The sequence below is a fragment of the Hyperolius riggenbachi genome, chromosome 3, assembly GCF_040937935.1.
Source record: "Hyperolius riggenbachi isolate aHypRig1 chromosome 3, aHypRig1.pri, whole genome shotgun sequence".
In the NCBI taxonomy this organism is placed as follows: Eukaryota; Metazoa; Chordata; class Amphibia; order Anura; family Hyperoliidae; genus Hyperolius; species Hyperolius riggenbachi.
This window is the reverse complement of record NC_090648.1, coordinates 350083027-350108080: the sequence shown is the minus strand read 5'-3', so window position 1 is coordinate 350108080 and position 25054 is coordinate 350083027. Positions and strand designations below refer to the sequence as shown.

General features: G+C 44.2%; 1 protein-coding gene across 5 annotated transcripts in view; it reads left to right on the top strand.

Moving 5' to 3' along the window:
* The window catches only part of UIMC1 (ubiquitin interaction motif containing 1), a 209430-nt gene that overhangs the window by 151899 nt on the left and 32477 nt on the right, over window positions 1-25054 (top strand). For 2 of the 5 annotated variants that reach the window (XM_068277055.1, XM_068277056.1), the window contains exon 11: window positions 1859-2408. The exons of the other annotated variants lie outside the window; for them this stretch is intronic. In XM_068277055.1, the coding sequence (XP_068133156.1) occupies window positions 1859-1916 (58 nt within the window). In that variant the 3' untranslated portion in view covers window positions 1917-2408. Of the gene's footprint in view, window positions 1-1858; window positions 2409-25054 lie in introns of those variants that run through there. 5 annotated transcript variants of the gene reach the window in all.

The window sequence follows — 25054 nt, the reverse complement described above, 5'->3', positions numbered from 1 at the left end:
GCAGGTCCCAGCGGGTCAGCTGAGGTACATGTGAAGACTGCTGGGTGGCTTGTTAGGGCAAAAACCAAAAGCAGGAGACCTGGCAGAGCAAAGGGAAAATGAAGCTAGAATTGTAAGAGAACTGGTCAGTGTGAGTTACCTATGTATAATGTGACCTAAAACACACCTTTCCTAGCCAGTCCTATCTTTCAACAATTGATTAAATGGTTGTATAGTGGTTCTTTCTGATCGATCTGCATGAGAATTCCCTTCTTATCAACAGCCAAATTTAGTCATTTGATTGAACCTTTTATTGATGGGGAGTAAATATTGGTTGGTGGTGTATTCCAGCCTGCAGGCATAACTGCAAGGTTGTATTGCTCATTCTAGAGAACTTGCTGTGTTTCGGCTGCAGACTATTTTTGGTGTCTTTGCATGTTTGTTAGGGATTGTGCCATTATCTAGAATGAAGTTGGTAGCAGAGTTTTTCAGGAATTAAGGGTTTCCTCTCCCCACTAAGTTTTCACCCTATGGCCTATCCAGCAAGCACAGCTCCCTGGTAGGTATGGCAGCAATTACTCTAACAGAAGAGAGCAGTCAGCATCCTGAATTGCTTTTTCTTAAACGGTCACCAAAAGGATTTTGTTTCGTTTTTAATTCAGCCAGTTGTCACAATGCTTCAGGATCTAGGTGTGTTTATAGAATCACACCATGATTTCTCATTCTGGAAAGTGTGTGTTGTTTGTCTTTAGTGGGAGGACAGTGCTCCAGCATTGTCAGAGAGAAGTTGCTTGTGGGTGGAATCCAGATTGTGTGCATTCAGAGACTATTCAGACCTCTTCACTTTTCATATGGTGCATCCTTATGCTAGACATGTTAACATTTATTTTTCTCTTGCCAAAGAACATTACATAAGCTGTAATGACAGAATTTTAGTATTTTATGCAATTTTATTTAACGTAAAAACTGAAATATCACAGTTGGACAAGTTATAGACCCTTCACTTTGCCATTTGAAAATGAGCTCTCAGGCAAGCCCATTCTATTGATTGTTTATATATTTGTATGAATAATATGACAGACTTGTGGTAAAGTTAATGGATTGGACATAATTAGAAAAATACCCCAACTGATGACATCTGTGAGCCAAAACCAAGCCATGAAGGCAAAATAATTGCCTGCAAATCTTAATAGCAGGATTGTGTCGAGGCACAAAAACTGCTTTGTTGAAAGCAAAAGCATGGTGGCATCCTCCTAATATGGCATAATTCCTAAATGGAAAACGTTTGGTACATCCACGGCTCTGGCCAAACTGTGTGATTGAAGAGAATGGCTTTAAGTAAGATGACTGACCAAGAACCCAGTTTTCACTGAGCTCCGGACAGCCTGTGTGTACATTGGGGAGGTTAGCAGAAGGACAGCCATGGCTGTATCACTCCATTGGCCTCATGGTCATAGGATCTAGATTGTTAAACCCTTCTCAGTAAATCACTGGAAGCAGAAGTTAAAATAGAGTATGTTTAAAAATTAACCACCTGTGCCACAAAATACAGGTTTAGTTGGTTCACCTCACTCCCCTTTCCCCCCTTCCCTTATCACAGAGAGGAGAGGTGAAAAGAGAATTAGTGGCACGCCAACCACAGTATGAGGCCTTCCAGAGCTGCTAATACACTTCCCTGTTGCTTACAGAAATTAGATGTTGCTTCATTGGGTGAAAAAGAGAGGGAGCACAGTCCTATTTAGGGTCATTCTGGCTCTTTTCCATCTTGGAATTGACTGCTTTAAAGGACTGCGAGAAGCGAGCTTTTTTACCTAGTAAAACCAAGATTGAACTGTTGATCTCTTGGCAGCATCAGTTGGTAAGATTGTCTTTTTTTCAGTGGCAGGGACTCGAAGACTAGACAAGGTTCCAAGCACAAAGAAAATACAATACAGTAGTAGATTAGGAACAACCCTATGACTGTTCTTCAGTGTGGTACAGCAAAAGTCAGAAATGTAACTCAATTGAACGTCTCCAGAGGCACCTGAAAATAACTGTTCACCAACAGCCTTGATCCAACTTTATAGGACTTGAGAAGACCTGCAGAGAAGATCTGGAGAAGATCCTCAAATCCAAGCATGCAGGCCTTGTTACATCATATAGAAGAAGACCACAGACTGTAACCTCTGCTTAAAATGCTTCAATAGATTATAAAGTTTAGTTTTAAATATTTGTGCCATTACGATATTTCAGTTTTTGTAAATTCAGAATAAACCTAGAATACCAACAAACCTTTACTGGTTACAATAAAAAAAATCTCATATGTAGGGTAGGTTCACACTGACATGTTGCAATGCATTGCTTTAGACACTACAAGGGCAAAAAAAGCACAATGTAATTGCATTGTAACGGTACACTCATATTGGCACTTAAAGGAGTACTGTAGGGGGTCGGGTGAAAATGAGTTGATCTCACCCAGGGCTTCTAATGGTCCCCCGCAGACATCATGTGCCCGTGCAGCTACTCACCGATGCTCCGGCCCCGCCTCCGGTTCACAAGTGAACCGGAGGCGGGGCCGGAGCATCGGTGAGTGGCTGTGTGGGCACAGGATGTCTGCGGGGGACCATTAGAAGCCCTGGGTAAGTTTAATTCATTTTCCACCAACCCCCCTACAGTATTCCTTTAAGCAGTATGATGTGGTAGAATCAGTCTGCATAACACAAGATGTGCAGTGCGGTCCGTAGCAACCCGCGTTTGCAGCTGCTGTGAATCATACTTTTTATTAACTGTGTGCGTCACTGTAAGTGTCGCATGGCATGTGTAACGCACAATGTGAATCTTCCCTACCGCTGCAATACTGTTTTTACAGGGCCCCAATGGGAAGCTAGCCTAAAGGATACCTGACCCAAGGCAATGGAATGTGCATGCTGAATCCACCAAAGTATGTGCTGAAATATGCACCAAGGTATGTGGATCCAGCATGAGCATACATCTGTGTTTACGTTAGGTAGCTTTGCTTTGGGTCAGGTATTCTTCAAGCATTCATAGGTGTAAAATTCACATTAAAAAGTACTATGGTACTACAAATGTACAGCATCCTGTTGGTAACTTGAAGGCTATTACCAGCATGCAAGTTAACATAAGATGAAAATTGAGTACTAAAGTATGTCATAAAGGAATATGTATTTGCTGTGATTAAAGGGAAAGTCCGAAGAAGAAACAAAAAAAAAAAAACGTTCTTACCCAGGGCGTCCTCATGCCCCTGTCAGCATTCCTGTGCCCTCGCCGCAGCTCCACTTCCCGCTGGTGGCCCGGCGACCCCTCCGGTGCAAGATGCCAACCTCATCAGGTCGGCATCCATTGCACCTGTGTGAAAGCTGCTTGCTGGCCGCGGACGTCATCTGGAATGTACTGCGCAGGCGCAGTGGATGTCAACCTGCCGAGGGCGGCATCTTGCACCAAAGGGGACCCCGGGCCACCAGCGGGAAGTGGAGCTGCGGCGAGGGCACAGGATGGCTGATGGGGCTGGAGAAAGCCCCGGGTAAGTAGATTTTTTTTATGTCTTCCTTTGACATTCCCTTTAAACCATTAAAGAACCGCTATAGTAAAAAAAGTGTAAAATTTAAAATACCGGTGAAGGCACACATATAACATGTATATGGTGGCCATACATGGTACAATAATAACTTTCGATTATCCCATTTATTCGATCTAAATGATCGAATCGAATGAAAGTTGAAAATATTTTTTCCGTTTTTTTTTTCGAGAAAAATCAGATCGGACATGCAGGAAAAATCTTTATATTCGATCTAACTGAATAATCGAACTAAATTATCTATTTGAAAAAAAATGAAAAATTGTACCATGTATGGCACCTTTATACAGGGAAGTAAAGTAAGTATCCAGTTTTATAGTGTTTGCATTAAAGTGTGTGTGTGTGTGTGCGTGTGTGCGTGCGTGCGTGCGTGCGTGCGTGTGTTTCACAACAGAAAAATGCATTCGATGTTATTCAGATCTAATGAATTTATGCATGTGGAGAAAGCACAGAAAATGAATTGGTCCTCTTTCTTCAGCCTTTTGCAATGTTAAAGGAATACTGTAAGGGGGTCGGGGGAAAATGAGTTGAACTTACCCGGGGCTTCTAGTGGTCCCCCGCAGACATCCTGTCCCCGCACAGCCACTCCCCAATGCTCCGGCCAAGCCTCCTGTTCACTTCTGGAATTTCAGACATTAAAGTCTGAAAACCACTGCGTCTGCGTTGCTGTGTCCTTGCTCCTGCTGATGTCACCAGGAGCGTACTACGCAGGCCTAGTATGGTCTGCGACTGCACAGTACGCTCCTGTTGACAACAACGGGAGCGAGGACATAGCCATGCAGGCACCGTGGTTTTCAGACTTTAAAGTCTGAAATTCCAGAAGTGAACCGGAGCTTCGGTGAGTGGCTGCACGGGCACAGGATGTCTGCGGGGGACCATTAGAAGCCCCAGGTAAGTTCAACTCATTTTCCCCCGACCCCCTACAGTAATCCTTTAATCCTTAGTTTTTTAATGAGTCTGAATGTTCTACTTACATCTGTTTATTGCTGCTTTGTAACTATGGAGAAATTCTATATCTGTAACAAAAAACAATATGTCGGTTGTAAATGAAACATTGCAATAAAGTTTATCGTTGATCTGTTGCCACTAATTCTGTAAATGGCAGTAACCGTAAAAAGAGATAACATGGCTACCAGTAAATATTGTCTCATAAACATGAAAAAGGGAAGTACAGTGACCACAGCATTTATATAACGGCATCATCTACCTCAGTGGCAACTTTAACCCTCTAAGTAGCATTGTACAAAGACTCTAAGGAGCTCTTGTCATAGTTTTAAAGTTTGAAAACCGAGAAGTAATACACACAATATGCAGATTAAATGCTATGTTGCAGTAAAGTTGAGTGCTTTTTTACACATCAATGTAATTCTGTAGAGTGACAGTCTTTCTTCTGCCACTTGATGTATGAGGGTTTTTTTGATGATTGGTGAAGTTTTTGACCTTGTGACACAACTCTTTTTCCAAGATCACACTGCTGCAAAAGGAATCTCTCCTGTGACTGACTGACTGTTTTGTAACAAATAGAAGTGACCTCAACAGGTTTAATGTTAATAAAACTGTCAAACTAGAGACAGCTTGTGGGGCCTTCAGACACTTGTGCCAATCCTCACATCAGATTGCTGTTTATTCATCAGTGCAGTCCCTGCAGCCAAGATGCATGCGGCTGATTCAAAGCATCTAGTTTTTAATCATAGCAGCTGGCTACTGCTACTAGTTGAGCTATGTCACACAGATGACTCAGTAATGTAGACTAAGTGACAACTTCCTCTGACACTGAACACCACAACACAAAAATTTGCACACATTTCCATATTGAAATTGTATCAAAACTTTATTCAAAAGGGACTAATATGCCTAATTATAAAAATTAGCTGCTTGTTCAGTGTCTGTCCCCAATATAATTTCATAAATTGTACGACCACCAGGGTAATTTATCAGATAATCTGTCCTTGTAATAGGATATATCTTGGTAAGACCAAGAGAGATGTGGGCTCTAGAATCAAGGAACACATTAAGCATATAAAAAATAGGGAAACGTCCTTGCCCCCTAGCGATGCACTTTAGGGAATGTCATAATGGAAATCCAACAGGGATGAGATATAAAGGCATATATTAGTTGCAAATAAGTGGGAGACGAGGTGACGTTGACAAGATATTGTATCAAAAACAATGTATGTGGATATATAGGTGCAATAGTTTGGCACCGAAAGGTCTAAATTCTGATTTGAATTTGAAAGTGTTCTTGTGATTCTATAGGCCTGCATCTCAGAGTAAAAATAAATCTTCACTGGAGTTATAGTATAGCTATGGGAAAAATACAATAGGTTTCTAGGTTGGTGGAGTAGGATCTACATTGTTTCTCCCCTTCACTCTTCCTACAACAACAGAATGTAGCAATAGCGATAAAAGTTGAAGTTACATTTGCATTCAAATTGTGTGAAGAAGCAGGACAGCAGGCAAAGAGTTAATACAATTAGGCGGATATGTGAAAAAAAGCCTGACATGCACTGCCTATAAATGTCCACAAGATGGCAATGCGAATGGTTTTGATTCTGATGAAGGCTGGAACACAGCTGAAACGCGTACATCTTTTTGGACTGTATGTACAAGCCACAGTCCAAGTAGTACCGGATGACTTCAGCCGCATGAAGAGCGGTGGGAGGCCCTGCTGTGACCGCAGCGTTTGAATACACCATACTGGTATCGTTGGATGGCACCTCAGTGATGGTATTATATTTAACAGCAAACAGACTTTAGCACGAGTCCAGAGAGACGTCCTGGGCAGGGGCAGAGCAGTGGCCATAGCGGCAGTGTGACACCGAGGACACCGTCTGGGGAATCCTCCGCTGCCGGCGGGGAGCATCAGAGGACGCAAAGGCTTGTGAGTCATTAACAACGGGCCACGTGAGTGTACAGCACTTAGTAAAGCGTCCTGGAGAACGCGTGGTGAGCAGACCCGTTTATGTGCGTCATCATCCTATACCGTGCATGTGGACATGCAGGTCAATATTATACTGACAAGTGAGATTGACTAATCAATTTAGATCCTTGTCATAGGAAAGCATCTTAGGGAGAGATAGTACCCCGATATCATAAGAGGAAGAGAGTGGAGGGATATTTATACCATGTTAAACACAATATAGCAGAAGAGGATCCTTTCAGGCCTGCAACATACAGTGCACTTTGATAGGGGATTGGGAGGTATATCTGAAGTGATGCATTGTCCCGACCCGAGTGTGGTAAATTAATTGACTGAAAGCTGACACAGACTTGTCTGTTTATTTTTTAAAGGGGTAGCACTATATTGGGGACAGACACTGCACAATCAGCTAATTTTTATAATTAGGCATATTAGTCCTTTTTGAATAAAGTTTTGATACATTTTCAATACGGAGATGTGTGCGAATTTTTGTGATATATTGTGTGCTAGGGCACACATTTTTTGAGAATATTTTACTAAACACCACAACTTCCTTTTAACAAATCAGTGGGACATGGAGGTTCCTCTGTGTGGCTAGAGGTGTTTTTGTACATTTAACCACATGAAATGGGAAAACGGAGCAACTGACTAGACGTAATGCCCCTTTGAACTTCCCTGCAGTAAAACCTTATTTTCTCCCTTCGCCCTGTTTGATATCAGTTTTTAGCTTCTATTTACTTTTCAGGAAACTGATTTAATTTGACAACCTTTTTTGCATAGGTGCATACATAGCAATAATCTCCATGCAAGTAACAATTATTTGCACCAACTTTTCACCTGAACTGTATTAAATATAATGTTAAAATGATAGCCTCACTGAAGCCACGCACAACCTAAATTAGCTTTCCTCTGTGAGTTTTGCATGCAGTTAAGAAGGTTGTGTAAGCTTGAAGTGTGAGGTTCAAGACCTGCCAGGTGCTGTTTATAACCATTACTGTAATCCAAGCAGGCTCCCTTGCTTGGAGATGCAGTGTATTATATAGTACACAAGCTACAGTCAGATAATTCATAGTATTGCCTAGCGACAGTGTCTCTCATTTTCTTTGATTGCCATGTAATATACAGCATGTAAATTACGGGAGGAGATGGGCTTTGTAGGATGATCAGCTCTGTGCTGAGAAGGGAACTCCCACTCTGCTGCCAGCAGGGAACTAGCCAGCAGCCACAGCCAGGCATTACATAGATTTACTGCAAGAAGCACATGCATGCAGTACAGAAAAACTGTGCGCTTTACTAGTTCATACAAATTTACTATAACGTGCATCAAAATGTGAGAGGTTAACCTAGAGCTTTTAATATAGACTGATGAAAGGGGCGATCTGTGCTTGACCAGAAGAGGTGAAATAGAATGCTTGATTAGTTATTTGCATATTAGCTAAGTCTGGTCACTCACTCATTGGGCCTGATTCACAAAGCTTTTCTGTTAATGTATCTTACCTTATTAACTCACAATTTATCACTCCTTAAATGAATTAACTCATGATTTACCTCTCCTTATCTAACTTAACTCATGGTTTAGCTCTCCTTATTTGACATAACTCATGGCTTAGCTCTCTAAGGGATTGATTCACTAAAACAAATAGCATGCCTTATCAGAGTAGCATAGCGAGCGCTACGAACTTATGCCTGCTAATTGGCAATGACGAGAGCTCCACTCGTCCTGCCCTGAGCCCCTGAAGGTCCAATCACTTTAAAGGACATTATCCCCGCACTTTGATTGGCCCAATAGGCTGCCTGTCAAGTTTCCTGGCAAGTGACAGGCAGCCTATTGGGCCAATCAAAGTGCAGGGATAATGTATTTTAAAGTGATTGGACCTGCAAGGGCTCAGGGCAGGACGAGTGGAGCTCTCGTCATTGCCAATTAGCAGGCTCGCTATGCTACTCTGATAAGGCATGTTAACCCCAATAAGGCATGTTAACCCTGATGAGGCACTTTAACTCCGATAAGGCACGCTATTTGTTATAGTGAATCAACCCTCTTATCTATTTATCTCATGAATTATCTCTCCTTATTTGTTTATCTCATGCATTAGCACTCCTTACAGTTAGTTTGAAATTATGACAGTTGAGTTCCCTTCTAAGATTGGTACTGCTTCCAGCTGTCATTGAACATGCAATAATTGTATCCATTGCAACAGGATCCTAAATCCTTTAGGATGCAGTGTTAGCGCTCTCTCTCTCTCTCTCTCTCTCTCTCTCTCTCTCTCTCTCTCTCTCTCTCTCTCTCTCTCTCTCTCTCTCTCTCTCTCTCTCTCTCTTTTTCTCTCTCTCTCTTCTTTTTCTCTCTCTCTCTCTCTTTCTCTCTCTCTCTTTTTCTCTCTCTCTCTCCAAATCCAAATCAGCTTTATTGGCAGGACCAAATACATTTAGCATTGCCAAAGCAAAATAGAACATTAACGTGTGTGTGTGGGGGGGTGGGGGGGGAATGTGGGAATAAGGGAAGGACATGGGTATACAGTCCATAGGAGGATGTACGGGATGGTATGGGGGGGATGGGGTATATAGTCCATAGGGGAGGGGGGTATAGGCATACAGTCCATAGGGGAGGGGAGTATGGGGTTATACAGTCCATGTGTTATCATGTTCCTCTCAGTTGGTGGCAGGCCGTGACATATCGGGCAGCTATTTGCACAGTTTCTTCCTCTTCCCCCAGTATGATATAGAGTTTCCTCTCCTCATCTGTGGAGGTGAAATCTGCAATGTGGGCGGAGAGTCTTTGGAAATGGGCGGTCCTCAACGGTGTATATTTGCTGCAGTGTAGCAGGAAGTGGGCCTCATCCTCCAGGACCCCCTGGTCACATTGCCTGCACAGTCTCTCCTCCCGGGGCTTCCATGTCTGTCTGTGTCGTCCTGTCTCTATCTCCAGGTTGTGGGCGCTCAGACGGTACAGGCTCAAGGCCTGTCTATCTTTGTGGTGGTGTAGCCTCTCCAGATATGGGGCCATTGTGTACTCCCTCTGTAGTGATTGGTAGATAGTGAGTTTCTGGGAGTTCTTTATGTCACTTCTCCATTCCTCTATGTATCGGTCCTTGCAGCTTTCTATCATTCCTTTTATTTGGGCTTTTGTCAGCCTGTGTTGGTGGTCTTGGCTGGGCTGGCTCTTGACGTTTTGTTTCAGAGAGCGTGGTATGGCCTCCCCACCCTGGCTCAGTGAGGCTTTATGGTGGTAAGTGCTGGGGTTGCTGCTCTGTATATGCGCCCAATATGAGAGCGCCCTCTGCTGTATAGTCAGCCATAGTGGGAATCTGCCTAGCTCTGCCCGGCAAGCTGAGTTCGAAGTGCTGCGATGGACTTGGAGAAGATACTTGCAGAACTCTAGATGGAAGATTTCTGTTGGGCTGGAGTCCCATTTTGATTGGTCAGGGTAGGTGACCGGGCCCCATACCTCACTGCTATAGAGCAGGATTGGGGTGATGATGCTGTTGAATATCTTTACCCAGACTCTCACCGGTGGTTTTAGGTGGTAAAGTTGCCTTCTGATGGCATAAAACGTTCTGCAGGCTTTTTCCTTCAGGGCCTCTACTGCTGGTTTAAAGCTCCCAGTTTGGTTAATTTCCAGCCCCAGGTAGGTGTAACTGTTTGTGGTCTCCAGTGGGCAGCCATTTAATATAAATGAGGAGGTGGGCATTTTTAGATTTTTTCTCTGGAACACCATCACTTTTGTCTTCTTTGGGTTGATGGGCAGTGCCCATGTGGTGCAGAAACTCTCCAGTACTGCCAGGCTGTCCTGTAGGCCCCTTTCTGTTGGGGAGAGCAGCAGGAGATCATCTGCATACAGCAGGAACTTCACCTCGTGGTCATGCAAGAGGAGGCCTGGTGCTGGGGAGGATTCCAGGGCTACAGCCAGTTGGTTAATAAATATGTTAAAGAGCGTTGGGCTCAAACTGCAGCCCTGCCTGACTCCTCGACCCTGCTTGAAGAACGCGCTTCTCTTCCCGTCCACTTTCACACTGCATTGGTTCCCAGTATATGAACTCTTGATGACATCATAGATTCTACCTCCTATTCCGCTCTCTAGGAGTTTTAGGAAAAGGCCTGGGTGCCACACCGAGTCAAACGCCTTCTTAAAATCCACAAAGCAAGCGTGTATTTTGCCACGTGAGCTGTGGACATGGGTCTTGATAAGGCTGTGCAGTGTGTAGATGTGGTCGGTTGTGCGGTGGTTTGGCATGAACCCAGCTTGGCTTTTGCTGAGTACGTCCTGCTGTGTGAGGAAGGAGAGGATCCTTTTATTGATGATGCTGTTAAACAGTTTCCCCAGTGTGCTGCTGACACAGATTCCTCTGTAGTTTGCTGGATCGTATCTGTCCCCATTCTTGTAGATGGGTGTTATGAGGCCTTCACTCCAGGCCTGAGGAAAGGAGCCCGCACTCAGGATAAGGTTGAAAAGTCTTGCGAGTGCCTCATGTATGTCCGGGGGCTGTATTTGATCATCTCTGGCAGGATGCCATCGGTACCGCTAGCCTTCTTACATTTTATCAGCTTTGTTCTTTCTCTTATTTCCTCCATCGTGATTGGTGTATCCAGGGGGTTTTGAAAGTCCTTGATTGTCTCCTCCATGTCCTTCAGCTTTGCGGCTATTTGTTTCTGTTCCGGGGTTTGGGCATTTTCTGGGATGTCTTTGTAGAGGTCCCTGAAGTAGTGGAGCCAGATGTGGCCATTTTGGATATGAAGAGGGCTTTTTTTAGGCTTTGTCCCAATATGGTTCCAGGACTCCCAGAATGAGTTGTCTTGGAGGGAGTCCTCCAGCTGTTGGAGTTTGTGGGAGATGTGGCTCTGTTTTTTCCGCCTGAGGGTGTCTTTGTATTGTCTCTGTAGGTGGTCTTCCCTTAGGTCCTGGTTGTTGGGGTCTCTGTGCTTTTGGTTAGAGGCTGCCCTTAGAGAATTACGTAGAGCCTTGCACTCACTGTCAAACCATTTTTGGGACTGTTTATTTGTGGATCTCTTAAAGTTGGTCTGCTTGAGGCCGGCGAGTACTGCCATGTTATATAAGATGTTGCTGAAGTCCTTCACTGCATGGTTGACACCTTGTTTGTTTGGTTCATATAGGTTGGTATGAAAGTTTGTCAGCAGTTCTTGGATTTTGGCAGTGTTGGTCATGTTGGTGAATTTGATGCCAGACTCTTTGGGCCATTTGAAGGATGGTGGCAGCTTGTAGAGACCGTTCTGGTGAGGTTGCTGTGTGGTTGGTTTATCGGTGGATTTCAGGTACAGCAGGATTTGGTTGTGGTCTGACAGGTGTGTTTCAGGGGTGACTATGAGGGCATTGATGTTTATGGGGTCTGTGTCTGTGACAGCATAATCTACCACACTGCTGCCTACATGTGAGTTCATAGTAAATCTCCCAAGAGAGTCACCCCTGGTTCGCCCATTCATTATGTATAGGCCAAGGCTCCGGCACAGGTTCAACAGGGCTTTCCCACTATTGTTTACTGTCTTGTCATAGCTGTTTCTTGCTGTCTGCATTGGTTCCTGGTAGTAGCTCTCTCCTCCAAGTATGTATGTGTTTCCCTCAGAGGTCAGATAGTCCTTCTCTGTGCCTGTTCTAGCGTTGAGGTCTCCATAGATGAGCACTCTGCCCTGAGACTGGAAGTGGCTGGCTTCTCTTTGTAGGACCTCATAGATGTCAGGTTTGTAGTAAGGGGACTCTGTTGGGGGGATGTATGCTGCACACAGGAACATGTCAGACTGAGAGGTGAGGATGGAGCTGTTTATTTTGATCCAGATGTGGCTGTCTCCTCGTTTGATTGCTTTGATGTGCTCTGTGAGCTCCTCCTTATACCAGATTAGTATGCCTCCTGAACGGCGGCCCTGTTTAATGTTCCTGTTTTTCTGGGCAGATATGGAGAATTCCCGGTACCCCATGGGTACGAAAGATTCATCCTCTGCCCGGGTCCATGTCTCCAGGAGGATTTAGATATCAATGTTTTCAAGTCTCTTTTTAAAGTCTGGATCATTTGTTTTGGATCCAAAAGCTGAGGCGTTCAGCCCTTGGATGTTCCAGCTACTGATGATAAGGGATGTCATTTTGAGTCGGTTTACCTTGTAATGAGCAGAAATTTTAATAGGACTCAGTATTTTCAAGGGGAGGGTGGACACTGTTGTGGGTGTCACCTCAATCTGCTTTGTATATTGATAAGCAAAGTTCTGATTTCCGCCATGATGCTACCCTCTGTCGCTTTGTGTTGCCATTGTGGGGCAGGCGGTTTCCTACATGTTTGCCATGCTTGTGGGCTCTCTCTCTGGTGTTGGGACACTGTGGTTTGCTGTCTGATTGTTGAGTTGGGGCTTTCTTGGAGTCTCTGGGGTCTACTTAGCACCATGTCCTTTAGTTCCTTTGCTAGCCGGCTGACTCCTTGTTTGTCAAGGTGCTTGTTGTTGTACAGATGGTCGGTTGTGATTGTGGTGTGCTGTGCCAGTTGTATGTCTGGTGAGGATCTGAGACTGGAGGCCAGCTCTGCATTGATCTGTGTAATTGTCTGGTGAGGAATGTCTCTTCTTGGGAGCAGGGAAGAGAGGATAATCTTTGTGCTGGGGAATTTCTGCTGTGCCCTTTTAACCAGTTGTGACAGTTTGTATGTGATGGTTTCTTGGTCTGTGGTGTTTTCTTGTATAATGTATTTCTCTCTCTCTCTCTCTCTCTCTCTCTCTCTCTCTCTCTCTCTCTCTCTTTCTCTTTCTCTTTCTCTTTCTCTTTCTCTTTCTCTTTCTCTCTCTTTCTCTTTCTCTTTCTCTCTCTCTCTCTCTCTCTCTCTCTCTCTCTCTCATGTGAACCCTACTAACGTAATTGAAGACTAAGGCCCCCTAATCCTGTCACTATCATAACCAGAGGGAGTGACATTTGGCTAATGGAGGAAGCTTGCACTGGAAGAGGAGTGCACAATCTACAGTACAACTTGGGCTAAAGTCTTATTACATACACACATAAAGAGGCAAATTTAGAACAGGGCGACATAACTGAAGCCAAGCATGGCATACATTTAAAATGGCAACACGTACAATAGTTGGACAGGTTAACTTTACTTCATAGGATTTAGACACGGGTTTACTTGTTAGCTGTGCACAGTACAAAGTTATTGTGTAAACCTTATGCAATGTTACCACATTTCTGTACCACGAGTGCCTATTTAAAGAATGCATTCAAATTATTTTCGGTGTTACCTTGATACAGTTGGTGGTATGGCTGTAAATACTTGTAGAATCAAACTGTAAGGTAGCAGCAGCATTGTACTGGCGCAAAGACCTACAATGCTGCTGAGGTCACTTCAGTTTAGCATGCTGGTTTGGCTGTTTAGCTCTCTGTACGATATATGGAATTAGGAGGATAAGCAATCTTGAGAAACAACAACAGAGCTGTTTATTATTCCAAAACTCAGTATCCAACTTTATTATATTAAAATTGCAACATTTTCAGATAAATCTTTTTGTTTGTCAAAAAAAAGAATTTCTAGAGACAAAGGCTTGATGAAGGGTTAAAACTGATCCGAAACAGACTTGTGTCGTTGCCTGAAAATTTTGCAACAAAGTGTACATTATTGCTTACCAAAATTGTCAAATCTTTTATGATTTATGGACTCTGCTTCTGGAGATTCTTTTTTGACAAACAAAACATTTCAGTTGGAAAATTTTGCAAAATTGTGATAACAAAGTTAGATATCAGTTTGTTTTTTTTAATATATAATCAACAGTTTTGTTGTGGTTTCTCAAGATTGCTCATCCTCCTAACTCCATATATGAATTTATTTGTGTGGTGGCCTACTTGTATGAGGATACATTTACTAACAAGTCATTGAAGACTTTCTCTCAATTAATACATAGCCTTATGTACTGTGCCACAGGAGATATTGCAATATAATTTACAACCAATAATTCTAACCAGGTTGATTAGCATTTTAATTTTAATTTTTTAAGCTTTGATGACTCTCTTGAGTGTACAAGAGAAGTGTTGAATCCTTAGAACTGCTTTATCCTCTTTACAATATACACATAACTACAACATTCCTAATTAAATTATGAACATCACTGCGTTGTTTGCAGATAAACAATGTATAATGATATGCATTTAAGGAATGAAACTGGAATTTGCAAAAAACGGTAGTTTATTAAAGCCGTATTATGGTTTCTTTTACCAAACAAGTCATAAATATTTACTGTATACCTTGTGTATATTTTTCACAATGCTTATATGCAATAAGGATCTGTTTTAAGCTATAGAGTAGCAATGATGTCCGCTACATTCCTTTCTGCATCCCTGAGCATAATGGGAGGGGCCAGACTTAAAGCATATAACCGCTCCCTACTGTCATGTGATCAGCTTGGTAGAAGATGTAACCTTTTGTACAAATGGGAAATTCTTCATACTTGTGATCGATTTGGAGTAAATAATGCTCTTTTTCATTTGTAATGCATATGTTCCAGTTGAGAACTCAACAGATCTATCCCACATCAGAGTGTTTGATCTGCACACCCTGTATGTAAAGCTACCAATACACCTGGAATAAAGGTCACAGAAAATGATTTTTCTTGATCACTTAAGTTTGTCGACAATTGTTGTATTGCTTAGATTTGTGTTAATCACCCATTGTTATACGGTAAATAATGGAGGGAGGAAACCCACAGCATATCATATTGAGAGCTTCAATAGCAGCTGATTGAGAGGATCACAGTTTGCAAGTCAATGAAGGAAGGCCAGCAACATCAGGGGACACCTCTATGAGGGCCCTTTTCCACTAGAGCGATTGTGATTGCTGAATCACAAAATCGCAAATCGCTAGTGATTTTTAAATCGCTAGGGTTGTTACTTTATCATAGAAATCACGAGAAGTATTTTCCACTACAGTGATTCGATTTGGAAATCGCTAATCGCAAATCGCAATCGCTTGCTGGAGCGATTTTTACAATGATAATGCAATGCAAATGAAAATCGCAATCGCATAACAGAATTAATGAAAAATCGCAATCGCTGGCGTTTGTGATTGCGATTGCTAGTGGAAAAGGGCCCTGAGGGCCCTTTTCCACCTGCAATCGCTAGCGTTCACGCTGAACGCTAGCGATTGCTGAATCGCAAAACCGGCGATTCCCCCGACGTTTGCGGCCGCGATTTTGCTATGCTATGCACTGCATAGCAAAATCGCGGCAATTATCGCTCCGCCGCGCGTTCGCGTTCCCGACAAAAGCGAATCGCGGTAGTGGAAATGACCTACCGCGATTCCTATGTTAAAAAGCAAACCGTAGCGATTGTAAAATCGCTAGCGGTTTGCGGTTTTGCGATTCAGCCAGCGCAAACGCGCTGGTGGAAAAGGGCCCTTACTGTAGATTTTCATCACAATCACAAATAATTGTTTTGGGCAATAAAAATCTTGTGTGTTATTTTGTTCTGTACAGCAAGAGTGAACAGTTTGCTTACAGAAGATAAAGAATGGTCTACCCTCATCTCCACTTCCTCCTCTTCTCCTGTCGAATGTTATACCCTAACTGAGCAGAAAATGGTATGCTAGAGGCTTAGGTCCTGCAGACCCAGAGCTAACACACAAAGATATAGACCAAACTGCTTTTGTGTGCTGCTCAATAAGCCAGTGGGGGGCAGTTTTAAAGTGAATCTGAGGTGAAATATTCAACAAAAACCAGATGCTTACCTAGGTAGAGGGAATCCTCTGGATGGTCCAGAGGCTTCCCATGTCCTTCTTGAGCCCAATGTTGCAACCTGCAGACCCTCTGAACAGGGGCGAGCCTGGGGTGCCTGGCACCTGGGTGCAAGATTTTCTCTGGCGCCTATGGGAGTGGTTAAATTTACCGCGCCCAACCACATAACCACACCAGTGTCCTGCCTAATCACACCCACACCTTCCACCTCTTTCCGCATGCATGTGATACCCCATTCCTACCCCTCTTCCATGGGCTTGCTCCTGGCTGGCTTTGGCTTCCTGCGAGTCTGCTAGTCTCTGGACTGACTCAGGCTGAGAGGCTCTGCGAGTGCGACGCAGTCACACACTGCGTATTTATGGCTGCCTGTGGCCACCCTACTCTCGCTGTCGTAGGCTCCTCCCCCCGCCAAGCCCAAGTGTGAGGTGGGCTGCCTGTATCTTTCCCGTTGCGCCGCGCAGCCTGCCAGTGTTGCCAACCTTTCACGTTATTTTTTTACTGACAAATACCTAAAAATTTACTGACAAAAGATTATTTTTACTGACAAAATTTCCCCACTAAATGCACATAAGAGACAGCTTTTCCCCATGTAAATGCACATAAGAGACCGCTTTTCCCCATGTAAATGCACATAAGAGACTGCTTTTCACCAGCAAATGCACATAACAAGAGACCGCTTTTCACCAGCAAATGCACATAACAAGAGACCGCTTTTCACCAGCAAATGCACATAACAAGAGACCGCTTTTCACCAGCAAATGCACATAACAAGAGACCGCTTTTCACCAGCAAATGCACATAATAAGACAGCTTTTCACCAGCAAATGCACATAATAAGACAGCTTTTCACCAGCAAATGCACATAATGACAGACAGACAGTGTCCCCAGAATATATAGCCAGGGATATATGTCCCCAGGATAGGTAGCCAGGGGGTATATGCGCCCAGGATAGGTAGCCAGGGGGTGTGTGCGCCCAGGATAGGTAGCCAGGGGGTATGTGCGCCCAGGATAGGTAGCCAGGGGGTATGTGCGCCCAGGATAGGTAGCCAGGGGGTATGTGCGCCCAGGATAGGTAGCCAGGGGGTATGTGCGCCCAGGATAGGTAGCCAGGGGGTATGTGCGCCCAGGATAGGTAGCCAGGGGGTATGTGCGCCCAGGATAGGTAGCCAGGGGGTATGTGCGCCCAGGATAGGTAGCCAGGGGGTATGTGCGCCCAGGATAGGTAGCCAGGGGGTATGTGGGCCCAGGATAGGTAGCCAGGGGGTATGTGGGCCCAGGATAGGTAGCCAGGGGGTATGTGGGCCCAGGATAGGTAGCCAGGGGGTATGTGCGCCCAGGATAGGTAGCCAGGGGGTATGTGCGCCCAGGATAGGTAGCCAGGGGGTATGTGCGCCCAGGATAGGTAGCCAGGGGGTATGTGCGCCCAGGATAGGTAGCCAGGGGGTATGTGCGCCCAGGATAGGTAGCCAGGGGGTATCTGTGCCCAGGATAGGTAGCCAGGTGGCATCTGTGCCCAGGATAGCTAGTGAGTGACAGGAGCGCTCCCCGCCGCCAACGCTCCATCCTCCGCTCCCCCCTCACCTTTCAGCAGCTTCAATCAGACCTCAATCAGCGGGCGACCCGACCAGGAAAAGGGCGCCGGACGCACCCGCTCTATATGCGGAAGTGATGTCACTTCCGCATATCAGTGCGGCGTGCTAGGTCCTAGCGCCCGCCTGCCTGATCGAGGTCTGACGCGGCGGCTAGAGGGAGGGAGCTTGAAGCTTCGGCCACAGGGGGAGAGCGGCGGCGGCCACAGGGGGAGAGCGGCGGCCACAGGGGGAGGGCCAGGCGGCGCCTCTCAGAGGCAGGCGCCTGGGTGCCTTGCACCCGCAGCACCCGCCCAGGCTCGGCCCTGCCTCTGAACATATACAACGAGAACTTAAGTCCTCATGGCTGCACTCCCCGCCATTCAGGAGCATAGCCATATTGTGCCTGCACAAGTATGGCCATGCCTGTGCAGTAAGGTGAAATGTATCTACAGACTTGGACAGCTGTTGGCCGTTGTAAACTTTTCAAATAAAGAGATGCTTTTACTTATGGTGGTGTCGGTGTAATGTCTGATTGTGCTGCCCGGAAGCTGCCTTACACTCATGCTCAGTGGGAACTTTAATATAATCCCCCAAAATATCTCCGCAGCTACACCTCCTATACTCCCCAAATTTTCAGGGTAGAGATCGTGCTGCCCTATGAATTACGCTGCCGAGCCTGCACAGTAGAAACGTGTACTGCCACATTTCCTGTTCAATTATGCTGCCAGTGCTAAACACCCCAAATATCTCTGCACCCACACCACCTACACTCCCCAAATTTTCAGGGTAGAGAGGAGAACCCCCCCCCCCAACTACTTCTGTGAAAAAAAATTGCAGCCCCCGAGCCCTGCTGGTTCCCGAGATAGGTTACAGAAACCTATTTTGTGAACCAGTGGGGCGCGGGGGCTGCAATTGGGCACAGTGGTAGTTCAGGGGGGTCCCCTCCCTACCCTGAAAATTTGGGGAGTGTAGGTGGTGTTGGAATGTGAGGAATAAAAGAGAGAGAGGAGTCAAATAATACCCCTACACGCCATACTTTAGGAACTGAAGTTATGGGAGTGTTATTAACATTTATTGTTATTTAAGGCAGAGTGGTGGACAAAGACAGTAGAAAAATGATAAGTTCTATTTTACTCATATTAAGTTTTAAGAAGCAAGAGGACATAAAGGAGGATATAGCAGACAAGCAGTCAGAAACACGTGTGAGGAGGGAGTTGAGGTCTGGGGCCAAGAGGTACAGTTGGCACAGTTGTGTATCATTTAACGCAAAATTATTTGGTATTGAAAACTAAATGCGTTGATTAAGTTGCCAAGGCCATGCATGTAGATGGAAAACAGTAGAGGGCCAAGAACAGAGCCTTGAGGTATCCCTGTCCTTGGTATTTTGAATATCATGAAAAAAAAGTACAGACGTAACATGCAAACATCAGTCTAGTCCTGATGACATTTATCTAGACTTAATAACCATTTATTTACTCCCACTTCTTTTTCTAAAAATGCTTAGATGTTCACATTGTCAGTTGACAGCTTGTGGGTCACTGCCACTTCCATGGAACTGCTGGCAATTTACGGGGCACTGTAGATGTTTGGCACAAGCTGCAGTATGCCCATGTATGTATAGTACATTTAAGCCAGTGACAGCTGTCTGGAAGGCATTAGGTACAGCGATCCCTCATATCACTGTCACGGAAGAGCCGTGAGACCAGAAAACGCAATCGGTTTACTGAACCGATTGCCGTTGCATTGCCAGCTCAAGATGTTATGTCTAGGGTAGGTCTTCTTTTGGAAAACTAGCTTTCATAGCTGCTAGAGGAGGTCTTTTGTTGTCTGTGACTGTCCCAAGGTTTTGATTAATTAGCAAGGAACAAAGGATTTCCTATTACAGGCAGATCACAGCTAAGTGTGAACTTGCCATTTGGAAAGGATACCATTTGGTGAGTCCCAGCCAAGTGAGCTTCCCTCACAGCAAGGGCTCAGACTTACTGGAGCCATGTAGACAGCTTAGAAATACATGGAGTTTATGATTTTTAGCTGGTTTAAGGAATACCGTTCATATGAGAGGTATTAAAGTTATCTCATTCTGCTGGTCTGGATCTGGTGAATATTTTAATATTAAATTGAGGCCCCTGACATACCCAGAACCCGAGGTATTCCACTACTTTGTAACCGGGCATGCAAAAGCAGCCACGTTTGATGTCATATGAACTGGCATATTCTGAGGAATATGAATCTGTGAGTGTTATGTGTGTGCAGGAAGCGTAAGCCGAGATATGAAAACTGTCATATTTGGTAAGCACTAGAAACCCACCCAGAGGTTAACCGCACCCTGTCCAGCCCCTGGGCTCAACCTGAGACCCCACCCAAAATTGTGGATTATTCAAAAGTGTTTGCCAGGGCCTCCTCCTTCATTCCTCCAATTCCATCTTGATGTGAGCCTGCTGCTGCCTTGAGGATGGGCAGCGGCCATCTTGTCTGAACTTTGGCTCCTGAACTGAAACAAAGAACTGCACGTGTTTTGCCAGAAAGGACATATTTCCACATGAACGTAAGTATTTTCTTCCATTTTCATTTTTTAATACTGCGCTACAATTGTCTCCCTAATTGTTGATTTTAATGATTTTCTGTATATATTAATTATTTATATTGCACTTATAATAAAGACTTTATAAAAAGTCATTTCATTTGTTCAGCTACACCTGCTATTTAGCTGCACAAACTGAAGTCTAGCTTATGAAGAGTCGCTACTATTGCGGATAGCTAGATAAACTAGTGTGTTTTAACCGTTTTGTTTGCAGGTATTAGTTAGGTCTCCTACACCTCGGTAGGAGTGGTGGCAGTTATACCCTGAAATAGTGTGTAATTTGTATTACTGTAACTCACAGGCTTCCTTCTAGTCGGTCTGCTGCCAAATTCCCAGCGGTTTCTGCGCACAGATTGCGACCACAGATTGCATGGTCTGTGTGCTGAAACCGATTGGAAGGCATTGTGCGGTCCGGCCACTAGGGGGCTTGTGACAATCACAAACACCACCATTCAGTAGAGTTGCATAGGAACTGAGTGGCGATGGTTCTCTAATAGATTCCTGGCTGTACAGGGTGTTAACCACTTAGTTCAACCATCTGTGTACGATTGCTTTTGCGTCTTCATCAATTAGCCCTTTAGAAAAGCCTCTGATACATAATGCAAGTGGTAGGGAAATAAATTCTTTGTGTTGGACACAGCATGTCCAGGTCATGGAGAGGTTTACATCCTCCATTCTTTTTACTTAAAGTAGAAGATATTGTTTTTCTTTATTTTTGTCAGCAATCTACACATTATATTAAGGTTTATATGTGATGCATCCCATTGTTGGAGCATTGCAGATAGTAGATACCAAAACTCCATGACTTCATTTAAATTCATGAAACAAGTCACTAATTCACCCAGTTTAACTAGCCTATATATAGATCTTTTTCTTGCAGTGTTCTTTTAATATAGTATGGCAATCTCAAGGATTTTAATACTCCTCTCACTGCTCCTGACAGAGACACAGATAATATACACATAGTTCACTCTGCTTGTCAGTTTAATTTGCCTGAGTGTATATATTTTGACATGCCACCAACATTCACAGCACAAAACATACCAGTAGTTACTTTCCTGAATTCTGTGGATTTATTTTATTCTGACACGGATATTAAAGCTGAACTCCAGACAGACGGCTCAGCACACATTGGCAAGCTGTGTTGCAATGAAAACTGCCTGGCTGGCTCAGTGGTGGCACTTTTGCTGTCAGCCCTTTTTTTTTTTTTTTTTTTTTTTTTTTTTAATGTCCACGGGATTACAGCAAATGCATATTACAATAGATTTCATTAGCAGTGTTTAAAAGTACTAAGGATTGGGCGATGAGATGGTGACAATTCAGAGTTTAAGCTGCCCATAAAATGACCAGACTATGGAGTAGCACACAATCTAATGTGTGCAGCCTGCATTGTGATACGCCTTTGTTACAATGATACCACAATGTTGAGTAAGCACCATCCATAAGAGTACAGTAGAATCCCTTTATAGTAAACGCTAAGGAACCAGGAAAAGTCGTTTACTATATAAGAATTGGTCATACGTTTGTACATTTACATTTATACAGTTGCATTTGCTGGGACCTGAGTTTACTATATCCAAAGGTTTACTATATCAGGGTTTACGATAACAAGATTCTACTGTATAGATAGATAGTACATGCAGTGCAATTGTTTATGTAGTAGTAATGGTAAAAATACATTTCCTGGAGTCTCATGTCTTGTCTTCAATTTGAAGGCTGTGAAGTGTAAACAGCCATGTCAGTATGATGTAAAATTTGGTTCAGTCAGCTCCATCACAGAAAAAAATAGAGCAATACCCTTTTGAATGTTTCTGTTATTTGAAGTGATTGCTCAGTTGGATACCAGTGTTTTTTCTATTATTTACTTTTCAGGAGATCAGCCGCTGCATTCCACTGCAAATTGAATGTCTCATTTGCATATTTAAAACCCTGCTTCATTAACCTTTGCTCTGAAAGAAAAAAAAATGAACATGAACCCAGGCAGAATTGTAGTAGAACTATATGTAACTATATGTATCTCATCATTGGCCTAATGCAGTACTGTGGTAAAGTTGGTGCATGCAGGGAGCGCGCTGCATTCTAATGTTACTAGTACTGAAGGAGCACCGCCTGTTCACCCTTTAGCGCCACACACAATAATGCACATGTAATGGTAATGCACCTTACCATAGCAATTACTGCGGTTATGGGCTAGTGGGTTAACGGGCCCATTGTCGCTAGTAACGGTAAGATTGCTGTGCGCTCCCTGTAAAACAGCATCTTTACTGCAGTTTACTGTATCAGGCCCCATGTGGCATGTCAGTTCAGGTACATTTTGATTAGTGACACACATGTTTGCAATTGTGGAGTCAATCATTCAGCCTACTTTTATGAATTTATGATCTTCCCACCCCGGTCATCCCTGGACCTCCCAGATGTGCAGGTCACTGTTAACCACACTACTATTCACCCTACCTCTCAAGCCCGCTGTCTGGGTGTCACCCTGGACTCCGCACTCTCCTTCACTCCCCACATCCAAAACCTCACAAAGTCCTGCAACTTCCACCTTCGTAACATCTGTAAGATTCGCCCTTTCCTGACCCCTGCCACCACCAAACTCCTCATCCATGCCCTCATAATTTCCCGCCTCGACTACTGCAATGCCCTTCTGTCTGGACTCCCTAAGACCCGAATAGCCCCACTGCAGTCCATCATGAATGCGGCTGCCAGAATTATCCACTCCTCCCATCGCTCCACCAGGGCGGCTCCCCTCCGTGAATCCCTCCACTGGCTTCCTATCCAGTCCAGAATCAGATTCAAGATATTGTGTCTGACCTACAAATCCATCCACAAAACCTGTCCAACCTACATTTCTGATCTTACTCAGAGATACACACCAAGCCGCTCACTCCGCTCCTCCAATGAACTTCGCCTGACCGTCCCCCGCATCACCCAGTCCCATGCACGCCTCCAAGACTTCTCAAGAGCCGCTCCGACACTATGGAACTCCCTACCTCCACCCATTAGGGCAGCCTCCTCCTTCAACACCTTCAAGAAGGCCCTCAAAACTCACCTTTTCACTCTTGCCTACCACCCCTCACAATTGCTCTAAACCCACAGCCGAACTCTGGTCCCCTACCTCTCGTGTCCCTACCTCTCCCTCTAGATTGTAAGCCTTTGGGCAGGGTCCTCACTCCTTTTGTGTCCTACCTGATCATGCACCTCTATTACTGTGCACCCATGCTATGCATTTGAGTGAACCTAACTTGCCTAACTCCATGCTCCCATCCAGTGACTGACTAAGCATTACCTGGTACTCATACTGTGCTGTGTGATCTGGTTTTCTTGTATTCCTGTATTGTCATATTGCTGTTTGTCACCCCTAAATATTGTCTGTAACCTAAATTAATGTCCAGCGCTGCGTAATATGTTGGCGCTTTATAAATACAATAAATAAATAAATAAATAAATACTTAAACAAGTGTCCCACACTGAACATGAATCAGAGAAAGTGAAAAAATTGTTGTCTGAGGAGAGCATGTTAAAGGGACACTATAGCAAAATTTAAGCTGCTGGAATAACTCTAGTAGCATGTTTCTAATAGGAAGAGCAACACATATTAGGTAGTGTACTTGTTTACAAAGATGGGCTTAATAGGATAATTTACAAACAGATCCTGGCTTCAGTAAGAGGAAAGTGACGTCCTCCCCTGTTCAGCTGTTACAGCTGATTTCTCTCCTCTCTGTGCTGTGAGATACAAGCATGTTTTGTAATGCAGGCTCCGACAGCAGCAAGTACTGTTTATGTGCTGTGAAATTTAACTTTGGTAAATAAACAGGCAGCCTCTTCTTTATTTACCTAAGGTATCAGTACTTGCTGCTGATGGAGTCTACATTTCAGAATGGGCTTTTATCTCACAGCACAGACGGGAGAGAAAGCCGCTTGTTAGCAAAGGATGACATCATTCATTTTCCTCTTACTTTGTGTGCTATAAATTATCCTACCCAGCCTACCTTTCTAAACAGATAGACTACCTAAATGTGCTGCTCTTCCTATTGGAAACATGCTACTAGGGTTATCCCAGTAACCTAAGTTTCGCTATAGTGCCCCTTTAAAGGCAGAGACTATAAGGGCCCGTTTCCACTAGGGCGGTTTCGCCGGCGATTCGGCAGAGTTTCCCCGCACATCATTCGCACGGGGAAACTCTGCCATAGGGGATGACGGCGCCGCGGTGGAATCGCTTGCGGGAGCGATTCGCCCGGAACCCCCCGCAGATTTCGCCACGGAGGCTGCGAATCCCATAGCCGTGCATGGCCTGCGATCCCGCCCACCGGCTCAGTGCGGTGTGCGTCTGCGAGACGCACGCTGCACTAGTGGAAACGGGCCCTAAGACTATTAAGAAATTAACAGGATAACATAGTTCATTGATTAACTGTGAAGTACGTATAAACACCAGTTTTTAAAGTAACTGTTAAAATTGTTACATAGATATCAATATTCAAGGCACTATAACAGGGTCTCTGAGTTAACAATACCCATTGATAATCTAATATAGTTTTCTATATCTCTCTGTTATAGTGATAGAAGGTGGGGAGGGGAAAAAGGGGGATTCTAAACTATTTTTCAGTCTATAGTACTTGAAGGTTTTTATTTTTTTTCTGCAGTTCTACAAAATGTAAGCATGTGGTTTATAAGTCTGTGAGTGAATGTTTTCTTGGTTGAATGTCGCGATGTCCCTTTCTTTCTT